At 35.4% G+C, this 15,170-nt stretch overlaps 1 protein-coding gene across 2 annotated transcripts; it reads left to right on the top strand.

The window, feature by feature from the left end:
* Window positions 1–669: 669 nt before the first annotated feature.
* Window positions 670–11,743, top strand: LOC104238621 ((-)-camphene/tricyclene synthase, chloroplastic-like). Of its 2 annotated transcripts, XM_009793033.2 has the most exons (7): window positions 670–1,128; window positions 2,169–2,424; window positions 2,511–2,886; window positions 8,296–8,514; window positions 9,763–9,901; window positions 10,145–10,393; window positions 11,243–11,743. In XM_009793033.2, the coding sequence occupies exons 1-7, from the start codon at window positions 832–834 to the stop codon at window positions 11,546–11,548; spliced, it is 1,842 nt and encodes a 613-aa protein (XP_009791335.1). In that variant the 5' UTR covers window positions 670–831; the 3' UTR covers window positions 11,549–11,743. The 2 variants fall into 2 exon arrangements, with proteins under 2 accessions (XP_009791335.1, XP_070027126.1); XM_070171025.1 differs by lacking the exon at window positions 8,296–8,514 and having other exon boundaries at window positions 720–1,128.
* Window positions 11,744–15,170: the final 3,427 nt, after the last annotated feature.

Genomic DNA, 15,170 nt, shown 5'->3' with positions numbered 1-15,170 from the left:
ACTTTGATGTCCAATTACCCAAAATTAAGTGATCATCTATATAATTACTTTGGCAGAGCAAATAAATTAAGCTGCATGCAGCCAACTCAACTTTCGCCCCAAACTAGTGTCGATAGGTAATTACGTGTTAGGTTTTTTCTCCACCCTACCCTTTTTTTTTTTTTTTTTTTTTTTGCGGGGTATTTTACCAAGTGAAGTTTGATACAAGATTCAATAATTGAGAAATAACCCTTCAATTCTAATATATGAAGTATGTCCCTTAATTTACCACTTCGAACTTGTTCTATATTGAGTTGTTAAACTATATTTTATGGGAGCTCGAGTTTCTCTTTTTCCCTCAACAGAAACGTTTCGCTAGTTTTTTTATAAAGAGTGGTTAGTGATTGATTAGCTCTAGTGGGAATAAAACTTGACATCAAGATTTGCAATTTAGTGGGTGAATTGGTAAATGAACTTGGATTTTCTCAATCTAAACCTTTGAGAAATCTTGTGCAATCTATGGATGGGCCGGCAACAGCATTATTTTGGGCAGCTACTATAGGATGATAATTGCTTCTATCTCCTTATGAAAAACGTGACTGAAAATAGAAGCATAACTATCATCAACAAGTTGTTGTTGGACAAGATTTTCGAATAGATATCCTTCACGAATTATTCGTACTCCCTCCGTTTGCCTACTTGGCATGCCATTATTTCATCATTAATTTGTTTTGAAAAGAATGAAGAGACACACAAAAAGCATGTGTAAGTTTTTTTCCTGTCATAAAGATGAATCTATTTAGATAACATTAAGCTAAAAATTCTCCCCACACATTGAAGTGAATCAATATAATGGACGTGGCAATATCTACCAACGTATGGATGCTGCACATGGCCACCTCCAAAATACCTCCGCCACCAGCAGCTACTTGTTTAATTTCCTCTTTCAGCCGAGAAAAGCCGTCACTTGTATCAAAAGCCAGCTGCCTCTCTACCGCAGCTGCAGGCCGCAGCATGAAAACTGAACCATCACCTAATCAGTACTCTGCTATTTCATCTTCAGATCAAAATCTCTCTAGACGTTCAGGGAATTACCAACCTACCATGTGGGATTTTGAGTATATTCAGTCCATACACAATGATTATGCGGTAATATAATTTGTTTAGCACATACTCATGTTATTCAATAATCTGCATAATTAATTTGCCGTAATATCATTCAAAAGATAACGTATGTGGGTTAGGGACAACCCTTCCCTAAAGAAGGTAAAGCAGCTGCTTTAGATCCCACGTTCGTGGGGGCCCCATTTTTAGTTGCATCCAATAGGCTATATATAACTTAAAATGAAAAATTATATGAAGTGAAAATGTTTGATTTCTTTCTTTAACAAGTATATAAAAGAAGGAATTGCAACTGCTATGATTTCTGTCAGGGTAATTGCATTTGAAATGAATATCGAACTCGAATTTCGTAAGAAACATGTGATATATAGGAAGAAACAATTTGATGAAAATGTCGATAATGAAATCTCAAAATCTCTTGATAGACAAGACTATTTTTTCACTTCAAAATAGATTTGAATAATTTGAAGCCTATAATTTTTTTTTTAATTTTCTATTTAGCGGGAAAAAACTGAAATCACTAGATGAAGGAAATTTTAAAAAATATTGACTTAATCTTGAATGTTCCTTAAAGTATAATGATCAATCTGAAATTGATCATTTAAATTTATTTTCTAAATTAAAAGTATTAAGAAAAATAGTACAATTAGAAGATAATAATTTAATTGATATATTTCATCAAATAAAGGATTTGATTCTTTTCCAAATGCCTATATTACTTATAGAATAATGTTAATAACTCCAATTACCGTTGTTTCAGTGGAAAGAAGTTTTTTAAAATTAAAATTGATAAAATCTTATCTAATATCAACAATGTCTTAAGAGAGATTAAATGGATTAGCTACATTCAATCGAGAGAGACTTATTAGGAAAAAATTGTGTATAAGAAAATTATTAATAACTTTACATCTTAAAAAAGCTAAAAAATTAGACTTCAAATAAAAAATAACATTTTGAAAAAAAGAAGTTAAAGCCCCTCGTAAAGTTTGGCTAGGCCACAAAATTGGTTGGGTTGCCCCTGACGCAGGTTAATATTCGAGTTGATCATTTGTAAATGTGTTGCGCAGGGAAAGAAGTATATGAATCGTTTTAACAAACTGAAGGAGGAAATGAAGAAGATGATAATGGCCGAGGGATCACAAGAGTTAGAGAAGTTGGAGCTGATTGATAATTTACAAAGGCTTGGAGTTAGTTACCACTTCAAGCATGAAATTATGCAAATTTTGAGCAGCATAAAGCAGCACAGTACTCCAGCAGATTCATTATACGCCACAGCTCTGAAATTTAGACTCTTGAGAGAACATGGATTTCATATCTCTCAAGGTACTGATTTTGCCAAACCAATTTCCTTCTTCTTTCATGCATCTGATATTTGGTCATTTTATTTTGATTTCTTCCTTGTGTTTTAGATATACTGAACGATTTCAAGGATGAGCAGGGTAACCTCAAGCAGAGTCTCTGTAAAGATACAAAAGGATTGTTACAATTATATGAAGCTTCATTTCTCTCTACCGAAACTGAAAGAACTTTTCTAGAGTCTGCAATATCACATCTACAGAATTATTTGAACAATCATTTATATGGTGAAGACAATGTAACAGTCTCATTAGTCAGCCATGCCCTGGAACTTCCTTTGTATTGGATGATGTTGAGAGTTGAGACAAGTTGGTACCTTAACATTAATGAGAATATTTCAAATGCTAATCCTCTTCTGCTCGAGCTGGCCAAGTTGGACTTCAACATTGTTCAAGCAACACATCAAGAAGATTTGAGAATCCTATCAAGGTGACTAGCTATCTTTTAAGTGACTAAGCTTTAATTTATTTTATAAGAGTCGTTCGCATAAGGTATGCTCTCTTCTGCGGGTTGCACCATATCCTACTATTTTTAATGATTTAAACCTTTTTTTCTTGCAAAATAATAAAATTATTTCTAATTATCTACAAGGTCAAAACAAGAAAAATATTTATACAGAAGAACAACGTAGGTGATAATGTGTGAAAACTCGATGGTGAAAATTACATTAAGTTCATCTAACATAAAGGCAAATCCTTTTTAAATTTCTATCCTCTGTTGCGGAAGCCAAATGTATATAGTGTGAATAAGTCACAACTATTATACCAAAAATTATGACAGCCACCAAATAATAATAAATAAGACAATAAAGCAACAATAAAGGGAACACCAGAATTTACGAGGTTCGGCTAATTTTGCCTACTCCTCGGACACAACCAATGTTTTATTCCACTCCAAAAATACAAGTGAAATAATACTAAAGAGAGAAGATACAAATGCATTAAATAGATGAGAAGGCAAATGAGAGGTGTGTTTAAATCCTAAACATTAGGCCTTCTTTTATAGGGGAAAATTCCCCCCAAACTCAACTCCCAACCGATGTGGGACTTTGGCATTTTGCCAAACTTCAACAAATCTCCACCTTGGCAAAATTCCACATCTTCAATTCTTTCTCAACAACAAATTTTGGTTGTGTCTTCATCTTCAATCTTCAGTGTTCAACAATGTTGATCAAATCCAAACAATGTTGAAACTTGACCGCAGTCACCACCTTTGTCAGCATATCAGCAGGATTCTCCGTAGTATGAATTTTCTTCACCGTGACTCCACCTTCTTCTATGATTTCTCGTACGAAATGATACCGAACATCAATGTGCTTCGTCCTTGCATGATAAACTTGGTTCTTCGCTAATTGAATAACACTTTGACTATCACAAAAAATTGTGATACCTTTTTGTTCAACACCAAGCTCCTTTAGCAATCCTTGAAGCCAAATTGCCTCTTTCACAGCCTCTGTAATAGCCATGTACTCTGCCTCTGTTGTAGACAAAGCAACTGTTGACTGCAAAGTAGACTTCCAACTAACTGGTGCCTTTGCAAAAGTAAACACATAACCAGTAGTTGATCTTCGTTTGTCCATATCACCCGCAAAATCTGAGTCACAATATCCAACTACAGACTGATTGTCTTCCTGCTCAAAAACTAACCCGACATCTACAGTATTATGAATATACCGTAGAATCCACTTCACAGCTTGCCAATGCTCCTTCCCTGGATTGTGCATATATCTGCTAATAACTCCAACAGCTTGTGAAATGTCAGGCCTTGTGCAAACCATTGCATACATCAAGCTACCAACAGCATTTGCGTATGGTACCTTTGACATATACTCTCGTTCAGCTTCATCCATTGGCGACATAGTAGTACTTAGCTTAAAATGGGGAGCAAGTGGAGTACTAACTGGCTTAGTCTTGTCATCTATGCCAAAACGTTGTAGTACTCTCTTCAAATATTCTTTCTGAGATAAACAGAGTTTCTTTGAACGTCTATCTCTAATTATCTCCATGCCAAGAATTTTCTTTGCCTCACCCAGATCCTTCATCTCGAACTCCTTCTTCAGTTGAATCTTCAACTTATCAATTTCTTCCGAATTCTTGGAAGCTATCAACATATCATCAACATATAGGAGAAGATATACAAAGGAACCATCTTTAAGCTTGTGCAAATACACACAATGATCGTATTTGCTTCTCTTGTACCCTTGCCGCAACATAAACTCGTCAAATCGCTTGTACCATTGTCTAGAAGATTGTTTCAATCCGTACAACGATTTTTCAAGTTTGCACACCATATTTTCTTTTCCAGCAACTTTGAATCCTTCTGGCTGAGTCATGTAGATTTCCTCCTCCAAGTTTCCATGTAAAAACGCAGTTTTTACATCCATCTGAACTAGTTCCAAATCCAATTGTGCTACCAAAGCCAACATAATTCTAATGGAGGAATGTTTTACAACTGGAGAAAACACTTCATTGTAATCAATTCCCTCCTTTTGAGCATATCCTTTGGCCACCAATCTTGCTTTGTAGCGAACATCTACTTGGTTAGGAAATCCTTCTTTCTTTGCAAATACCCATTTGCACCCAATTGCTTTCTTTCCCTTCGGGAGATTGGCCAATCTCCATGTATGATTCTGATGAAGGGACTGTATTTCATCATTCATGGCAATCCTCCACTTATCTTCTTCTGAACTTTGGACAGCATCTTTATAAGTGGTAGGAACATCATCAGCTACAATTGAGGTTGCACAAGCAACCGTCTCTATGAGACGAACAGGTTTCGTTATTGTTCTTTTTGGCCTGCTAGTTGCTATTGATTCAAGTTGTTGTTGAGGTTCCTGAGTTGGAATCTCCTCTACTGGCTCTCCTTCCATAGGGTAATCTTCATTTGTTTCCTCCTCTGCTTCTTGTGTAGGAAAAATAAATTTTCCCTCAAACTCCACCTGCTTAGAAGCACCTTTATTTTGTTTGGTATCTTCTGTTACCTTATTTACCATAGCAAATTCATCAAAGGTAACGTCCCTGCTGAATATTACTTTCTTTGTCATAGGACACCATAAACGATATCCTTTGACTCCAGAAGTAATTCCCATAAAAATAGCCTTCTTTGCCCTTGGATCCAATTTTGACTCTGTCACATGATAATATGCAGTTGAGCCAAACACGTGCAAAGTGTTATAATCTACAGCAGGTTTTCCATACCATTTTTCAAATGGTGTCTTGCCATCAATAGCAGCAGATGGTAGGCGATTAATGAGGTGGCATGCATATGTAATTGCCTCAGCCCAAAATTCTTTGCCCAAGCCAGCATTGGACAACATACACCGTACCTTCTCCAGCAAGGTCCGGTTCATACATTCTGCCACTCCATTCTGTTGTGGTGTATGTCTAACAGTGAAGTGTCGGACGATGCCATCATTTTCACAGACCTTATTGAAATGATCATTTTTGTATTCACCTCCGTTGTCTGTACGAATACACTTGATCCTCTTGCCTGTTTGATTCTCCACCATCGTCTTCCATTTGAGAAAAATTCCCAACACTTCATCTTTGCTCTTCATTGTATACACCCATACTCTTCGGGAAAAATCATCAACAAAGGTTACAAAATAGTGCTTCCCACCCAATGAAGGTGTTTTGGAAGGACCCCAAACATCAGAGTGTACATAATCCAAAATGCCTTTAGTATTATGGATCGTTGTACCAAATTTAACCCTTGTCTGTTTCCCTTTAACACAATGCTCACAAAACTCCAAGTTGCAAGCCTTGACTCCTTTTAACAATCCTTGATCTGATAGAGTTTTCAAGGATTTTCCCTCCAGCATGTCCCAAGCGCATGTGCCATAGCTTGGTTGCTTCTGCCTCTTTGTCGTCACTGGATGTCACTGTCGCTGTCCCAATAACTGTACTGCCACGATAGCGGTACATATTATTATTCTTCCGATTAGCCTTCATTACCACTAGTGCACCGGAGCATACTCTCATCACTCCATTTTCTGCAATGATTTTGAACCCTTTTGATTCTAGGGCTCCCACAGAGATGAGATTCTTCTTCAAATCCGGTACATATCGAACATCTATCAATGTTCTGATCATTCCATCATGGTTCCTTAATCGTATTGAACCAATGCCATATGAGGTAAGAGGGCTGTTATCCGCTGTGTGGACGACTCCATATTCTCCTTCTTGAAATTCCACGAACCAGTCCCTGTTGGGACACATATGATAGCTACAAGCCGAGTCCATCAACCATATGTCTGATGATGTTGATGACTCTGTTGTAACTAATGAGAAGTCTGAATCATCACAATCAGCTACATTTGAATCCATAATAGCCTTTCCATTGTTATGTTTGGCCTTATTCTTCAACTTCGGACAGTCTTTCTTCCAGTGCCCTTTTTCTCGACAAAAGGCACATTCATCTTTGCTGGGTCTGGATCTTGACTTGGATCTTCCCTTCTTTGTCCTCGTTTGATTTTGAGGACGACCCCTCACAAATAGTGTTTCTCCTTCTCCGCCCTTCTGTTTTTCTCGCTTTCTTTGTTCATAGCTGTACAAAGCCGAACAAACTTCTCTAAGAGAAACTTCGTCATTTCCATGGAGTAGAGTAGTTTCAAGGTGCTCGTACTCATCAGGAAGTGACGCCAACAACATCAAGGCCAAGTCACCATCATCATAAGTTGTATCCATATTTTGCAAATCTGTGACCAACTTATTGAAACTGGTGATATGTTCATTCATCGTGGTACCAGGAACATAGGTGAAGTGAAACAGTCTCTTCTTCATGTACAATTTATTTTGACTGTTTTTCTTCAAAAATTTATCCTCCAGTGCTTTCCATAATTTACTTGCAGAAGTTTCCTTTGTGTATGGATATTTCTGCTCTCTAGCAAGGTAGGATCGAATGGTACCGCAAGCAACACGGTTGATAAATTTCGCATTTGACACAATTCTTGTCATAAGCGAAGATGTCAATGATGACGTATTGTTGACACTTGATGTAGATTCTTCTTGTTTATTGTCTCCCATATTTGACACAAATATTATTTAATAGCTGACGACACAAATCAAGATTATTCCTTTCTGATGTAGAAGATCAGACTAAGCTGCAACCACAGAGCATACTCAGACAGAACCTTGACTCAGTTACCAAGATAAATCTTTTATGATGTGGAAGATCAGACTATGCTGCAACCACAGAGCATACTTAGACAGTACCTTGGCTCTGATACCAATTGTTGCGGAAGCCAAATGTATATAGTATGAATAAGTCACAACTACTATACCAAAAATTATGACAGACACCAAATAATAATAAATAAGACAATAAAGCAACAATAAAGGGAACACCAGAATTTACGAGGTTCGGCTAATTTTGCCTACTCCTCGGACACAACCAATGTTTTATTCCACTCCAAAAATACAAGTGAAATAATACTAAAGAGAGAAGATACAAATGTCTTAAACAGATGAGAAGGCAAATGAGAGGTGTGTTTAAATCCTAAACATTAGACCTTCTTTTATAGGGGAAAAATCCCCCCCAAACTCAACTCCCAACCGATGTGGGACTTTGGCATTTTGCCAAACTTCAACATCCTCAATGTGAGATTTTCTAGTGCGTATCCTGATTTAGTCGGGTCCAATACAGATACCAAAAACCAGATAGAAAAAAAGGTTTTGGAGGAGTTGAGATACTACTCTCTAATACATTGAGTATTTATCTAAGAATAGTTTAGGTCCAATAATTACTTGACAGTCAAAAATGTAATATATAACCGATTATCTAGAAATTAATATGCCTGATAATTTCTCTCATATAACATTAATTAGTTTTCATGTAAAGATGGTGGAAGAGCACACACCTTGCAGAAAAGTTGCCATTTTCAAGGGATAGACTGGTGGAGGCTTTGTTTTTTGCAGTTGGGATAATATTTGAGCCTCAACACAGCTACTGCCGAAGAATGTTGACAAAGGTCATTGCTTTTGTTGCAGTCATTGATGATATTTATGATGTTTATGGCACACCTGATGAGTTGGAAGTTTTCACTAATGCTATTGAAAGGTAAACTTTAGGGAAGCAGTAAATTTGGTGCATATAGATATTCATTTGCTAATTAAATTTTACTAATACTTTCATAATTCTTCAGATGTTTATACCAAACTAACTAATTTAATTTTAGCAGTTAAAAAACTAAAAAGAGGATACACATTATTTAGCAATAGTTAAGTGATATTGTCAAGAAATGATTAAAAATGATTTTTATTTCTGCCAAATAGCTTCTAATTAGAAGAATCGTATCGAGAAACAAAAGCAACAATTTGGTAGATAGGTAGTAACATACAAGGAAAAAACGTATTCATTTGAAGGGAAAAAAAATCAATAGAAGTCATAAAAGAATGCTGAAAATAGTAACCTATATACCATTAAAGCCTGGATATTGAAACTCAATGTCCGTGGAAAGCCATGTCTCTAACTATAAGCCTGGATATTGAAATATCTGATACAACAAAATACAAATAGAACAAACCTCAACAAAAATCAAATAGTACAATATTCCAAATCATACTTCTTTTTTAAACTCAGAAGCTAAATCATTCACCCACACCTTTACATTTGCCAACTGAAATTAGCTAAACACTATATAAAATATTCATTAAATTGAGTGCAAAGCTGGATGTATTAGTAAGTGTTTTATGTGTGCATACACATATGATAAACAATCTAAAAATCTAAAAGCTTACATATAGAAAACTGAAGAATCGATGCAATCTTTCAGGGAGCAAAGTCTAACTTCTCTGACTTATTTGTTTGTAGAAAAATGTATTGACCTGAAGCCTTCCAAATTCTACCTAAAATGATATCCAGAGGACTACTCCATTTTAATATATTTTCAAATCATTCTTCTTCAAATCATTACAATAAAGAATAGGAATTATTGGAGTAGTAAATATTGAGACTGTAATGTTTTTTACAATAAAGAACATGAATGAGTGGAGTAGTAAATATTGGCACATTTATTCTTACAATATGATAAATAGAAAATTTGGAGAAAAGGGCAAAAATTTGAGGAAAAAAATAAGTAGGATTTTTCGCCAAAGAGAAGTGTCAAGTCAACTCTATACTTTCCTTTTTATATATAGATAGATGGATTGTTTCGCTCTCTAGAATGGTTTAAAGGAAGACAGGTGCCTTTAATTAGGACTTTTACAAAGGAACCGTTAATTGCTGGTTTTTCTAATTAAACATATGTGTCTTTGTGCTTGCCATGTGAATTAAATTTTAATTTATTGTAACAATATATAAATTCAGATGGGAGGTAAAGGCAATGGAGCAGCTTCCAGATTATATGAAAGTATGTTACCTTGCACTTTTCAATATTACCAATGAAATGGCGTATGAGATTCTCAAAGAGCAAGGGATCAACGTCCTACCCTACCTTACAAAATCTGTAAGATCGATTTATTCTGCTTAAAAGTTTTTCCTTTTTTCAGTTCCTCACTTTTTTCATTCACCTTCTCGTTCCTCGAATCAATTGCATTTTTAAAATTATGGGTTCATCACAATTTGATCATTCGTTGAAAATTTAGTAAAATTTCACACATATATTTATGTTTTATGTCAAAAATGATGGATTTAGTTGAACCTATTAAACTCGTGCTACATCTTTTATTTGAGACAAGTTATTAATTAGTGGGCAGATTTGTGCAAATCTTACCTACAAGAAGCAAGGTGGTACTACAATGGATATACACCAACTCTGGAAGAATACATGGATAATGCATGGATCTCAGTTGCAGTTCCTATGGTTTTAGTCCATGCATTCCCCCTTGTTACCAATCCAGTTACGAAAGATGCATTTGAATCCTTAAGCAAATATCCTGACATAATTCGCTGGTCTGCTACAATTTTCCGTTTCGCCGATGATTTGGGAACATCATCGGTATGCTTTTATACCTTTCTCTCAAATAAATATATGATTCATGATTTGATGATATATTTGAATGGAGGCATTGTGATTGAAGAGGAAATTTCTAATTTATAATAAACTTTATATGTTTGAAGAATTAACCCAAACAGTCGTCCACCCAACTACTTAAATTAAAAATAGACACTAAAGGTATAATTATAATTTATGCATTATATGTGTATAATCACTGTATAATCGATGTATATGTCTGGAAAAAAGTAAAAAATAAATATGGCCGGCTATTAGTGTAAAAATAAATTGAGTGTACCTTTAGGAAAAGAACCCTTATTTATCTTTTGGGGCAAAAGGGGAAATAATTCCAAAAAAAAAAAAAAGAATGATTTACAAGTGATAATTGAAAAATAGCCACAATTTCAAAAGTAATAGAAATTTAGCCACTTTTTCATGCAAAGATAAAATCTGAAAAAAATAACCTTAAAAATCCGGAAAAGTTTTAGCAAAATATGCTGGAGTTCGAATTCTTTTACATATAAGATTCCAGCATAATGTGCTGAAGTTCCAACATAATATGCTGGAAGTTTATAAGCAGGAGCTTCATAATCCAGCATATTATGCTGGAACTTTTCGTGTTTCAGTAAAATAGTGATTATTTTTCAATGACTTTATAAACGCTGGCTAATTTTCAATTATCAGTTCGAAAACTGGCTAGCCCGTGCTATTTTCACGGGCAAAAGAATACAACATATTAATCTGGTACAACGCTGAAATTGTTTGGCCTTCAATATAAATATAATGAACAGAGGTAACGAATTATATATGTCTCGATTCATTTAATTTATCTATTTCCTATAATTAATTCAGGAGGAATTGAGAAGAGGTGACGTTCCCAAGTCAATTCAGTGTTACATGAACGAAAAAGGTGCTACCGAAGAAGAGGCAAGAGAACACATAAGTATTTGTATAAAGGAGAAATGGAAACTCCTGATAAACACAGCTCAAAGGGAGAACTCATTATTTTCTGAAACATTCATTGGATGTGCAATAAATATTGCAAGAACGGGACAGAGTATTTACCAGCATGGAGACGGGCATGGAATTCAAAATTTTGAGATTAAAAATCGCATTTCCAAATTATTTTTTGAGCCCATCAGAATTTCAATTCCATAAAGTCCTATCCTAGATGAAAAAATGACACTGTATAGCTGATGTAAAAATAATAGCCGAAAAATGTATAAAATTTGTATATATATACATTCTGTATGCTATATACAAAAATTATATAAATTTTATATGCTTTTTCAGCTACTAAATGTAATAGTACCTGGTATAGGCTAAAAATGATAATAGATTTTTATATGTATACTTAACGAGTCTTATTCCAAATGCTTAAAATTTTAGAATCTCTACAAATAGCTGGTCATATTCATTGTTTACTTTGTTTAACCATATACACAGATTATACACTATTATACACAACAACAACAATAACAACGACCCAATATAGTCTCACAAGTGGGTTCTGGGGAGGGTAGTGTGTACGCATATCTTATCTCTACCCCAATGGGGTAGAGGGGCTACTATTATACACATATAACATAAATTATGCATATATTATCTTCATTAGCATTTTTTAGTTTAAATAATTGGGTGGACGGTGATTATTTGGGTTATTCTTTTATGCATTTCTTATCAAGAAATATCACCGTGAAAAGAAAAGAAAAAAGGACAAAAAACACTACGTATTATGAATGGAATGGCCAAAACAGCTGTATTTTGGTTAGCTGGATGACATTGACAACTGACAAGTACGTCTATCTTATGAGAAATGTGACTGCAAATTGTGCGCAACTTAAAGAAACGAAGGCATGATTTATCTTATGTAAAACGAAGACATGATAAGCATGATTTGATATGTAACACGTACGTCAACTATAGAGAAAATCAATTTTATTATAGCAAGAAATATTGAAATGCAGTAACAAGCCCATCAATCATTACCTCAGTAGTTTAATTCTTTACGAGATTGTCTCAGTCATTAGGATCTAAGGGCTATATATACTGAGTACTTGAAACGAGCCAACTTTGTATCCACAAAATGGAGAAAATAATTAATTTTTCTCTATCTATTGATAAATCAGGGAGGAGTTAGGAAAGTGCAACAATGGGGATTTCTTTGAATAAATTTGTGAAAGAATTTTTTAAAATATTTTCTATTAAAATGTTTAAAGAAAGAAAAAGAGAAAAGAAATTTCAAAATAAACTAATAAGATCAAAGAAATGCACCAAACATAAGCTATTTAAAAAGTGAGGTGGGCTTGATTAGAACCCCCACTATTTGGGTGAAAATGGCAATGCCTTGCCAATGGCACCTTGAGCCTTTTTGGAATAGAGGATGCCACTTAAAATATTTGTACATATTCCTTCTGTATATACATGCATATATATATTATTGTATAGTCTCAGCTAAAGCTTGTGGGTAGCGTATCACCCCGTCCCTTGCACGTAGATCCGCCCCTGCTTATACGAAGCGAAGAGATGGAAAAACGAAATATAATATGTAGAGTCGTATGTAGTGTTATAGTACTGGGTTCTTCTGAACCCGGTATTTTTGACATGGAATATAAATTTAGTGTAAAAATTTACTAAAATTGCAATATATAGTGGGTTTGAACCCATAACTTTAAAAATAGAGTAGGTACTATACTAAGAACCGTAAAGGCTGAACCCATAGAATTAAAATTCTAGATCCACCTCTTATAATATGACTATGATTATTGGGGAGATAAGTGTCACGACCCGGATTTTCCACCCTCGGGAGTCGTGATGGCGCCTACTCGAAGTAGATAGGCAAGCCGTGAAATGGAGATATTACTAACTCTTTTATTTTAATCCTTTTTAACAATTTGTATTAACAGGTAATCAACACTTAATATTAACGATAAACAAAACAAGCGAAAAACTTAAGCAGCTAAAAATAACCAAGTCAGTACTACAATGTCAATATACTCCTCTACTCGGAATCTGGTGTCACAATATTCACGGATGGACTAAGAATACTACAACAAATGTCTGAAAGAAATACAATTTGTCTCGAAATCTAATGAAAATAGAGTACATAATAAAATAGAAGAGAACGTCGGGCTTGCGGACGCCTGCAGGACTACCTCGGGATTTCTAGCTGGACTAAAGGCAGGCTCCCCAAGTGCTACTGTCCAAAAGCTGCTCCGAAATCTGCACATAGTGCAGAGTGTAGCATCAGCACAACCGACCCCACGTGTTGGTAAATGTCTGGCCTAACCCCGGTGAGGTAGTGACGAGGCTAGGACCAGACTCCAGATAAACCTGTGCAGTTATATAATATACAGCGGAAAATAAAGAGGAATAAACAATTTAAATGAGAGGGGGTACATGCTACGGGAAAAATATCAAATCCAGTAGAAAACTTAAGAGAAATATGAGAGAACGATTCAAGATCTACAACAAGACAATAATAATACTGTTGTGGCACGCAACCCGATCCCTTATCATTTAACACTGTTGCGGTGTGCAACCCGATCCATTTATATCACTGTTGCGGCGTGCAACCCGATCCAATATAACGTTGTTGCGGCGTGCAACCCGATCCATATATAACATTGTTGCGGCGTGCAATCCGATCCATATATACCATTGTTGCGGCGTGTAACCCGATCCATATATATATATATATATATATATATATATATATATATATACCTTTAATAACAACCATACCACGTGTCCCGGCAAGAGATTCAACAGTAAAAGTAATTACGTCCCGGCAAGGGAGAAACAGCTATAACCAATCCTAACCCAACATCTACTCATCTCAGCTAACACCAATAATCATAAGTAACTTCCACGAAAAGAAACTCAATCCTGGCTCAATATCGAGAATCATCAATTAAAGCATCCGTAATATCATTTAAGAATACAACAAGTTGCAATTTAAGACTCACAGTCATGCTCGACACCAACGTATAGATACTCGTCACCATGCTTATACGTCGTACTCAACAAGAAGCAAATAGCAAATAGGACTCAACTTCTAACCCCTCAAGCTAAGGTTAGACCGAACACTTACCTCGATGTTACGAACACAATTCACGATTCAACTATAGCTTTACCCCATGATTCCACCACCAATTCGCTCGTATCTAGTCACAAGTTACTTAATTACATCAATAAACGCTAAATGAATCAACCCCAATGCATGAAAATGAGTTTTCCAAAGTTTTACCCAAAAAGTCAAAAATCGTCCCCCGGACCCATATGGTCAAAAATCGAGGTTCGAACCAAAACCCGATTACCCATTCCCCCATGAACACAAATATATAATTTATTTTGAAATCGGACCTCAAATCGAGGTCCAAATCCCCAATTTTTGAAAAACCTAGGTTCTAGCCAAAACACCTAATTTCCCCCATGAAAATCATTGATTTTAAGTTGAAATCATGTTAATGATTGAATAAAACTAGTTAAAAACGACTTACAATTGATTTGGAGAAGAAGAAGCCTTTGAAAAATCGTCCTAGTGTGTTTATGTTTTGAGAGGATATGAAAAATGGGTTTAAAACCGTCTAAGTATAAAGATGCAGGTCGCAGGTATGAGAATTGCGAACCCCGACCTCTGCTAACTTGGGAATTGCGAAACAGGGTTCGCATTTGCGAATCCTTCAGGAAAGATGAACCTTCGCATTTGCGATCATAAACGTCGCATTTGCGACTTGCCTTTTGCATTTGCGAGCCAATTGGTCGCATTTGCGATCAG

The sequence above is a fragment of the Nicotiana sylvestris genome, chromosome 1 (genome assembly GCF_000393655.2).
Source record: "Nicotiana sylvestris chromosome 1, ASM39365v2, whole genome shotgun sequence".
NCBI classification, from domain to species: Eukaryota; Viridiplantae; Streptophyta; class Magnoliopsida; order Solanales; family Solanaceae; genus Nicotiana; species Nicotiana sylvestris.
The sequence above is the reverse complement of the archived record's forward strand: the minus strand, read 5'-3'. Positions and strand labels throughout refer to the sequence as shown.

What these genes read in the sequence shown, in the direction of transcription:
- LOC104238621 (XM_009793033.2), top strand. Translation starts at nt 832, where the DNA reads ATGGACGTGGCAATATCTACCAACGTATGGATGCTGCACATGGCCACC. An exon ending in TGGATTTCATATCTCTCAAG is followed by an intron (nt 2,425 to 2,510) that starts GTACTGATTTTG and finishes CTTGTGTTTTAG; the next exon opens with ATATACTGAACGATTTCAAG. An exon ending in GATTTGAGAATCCTATCAAG is followed by an intron (nt 2,887 to 8,295) that starts GTGACTAGCTAT and finishes TTTCATGTAAAG; the next exon opens with ATGGTGGAAGAGCACACACC.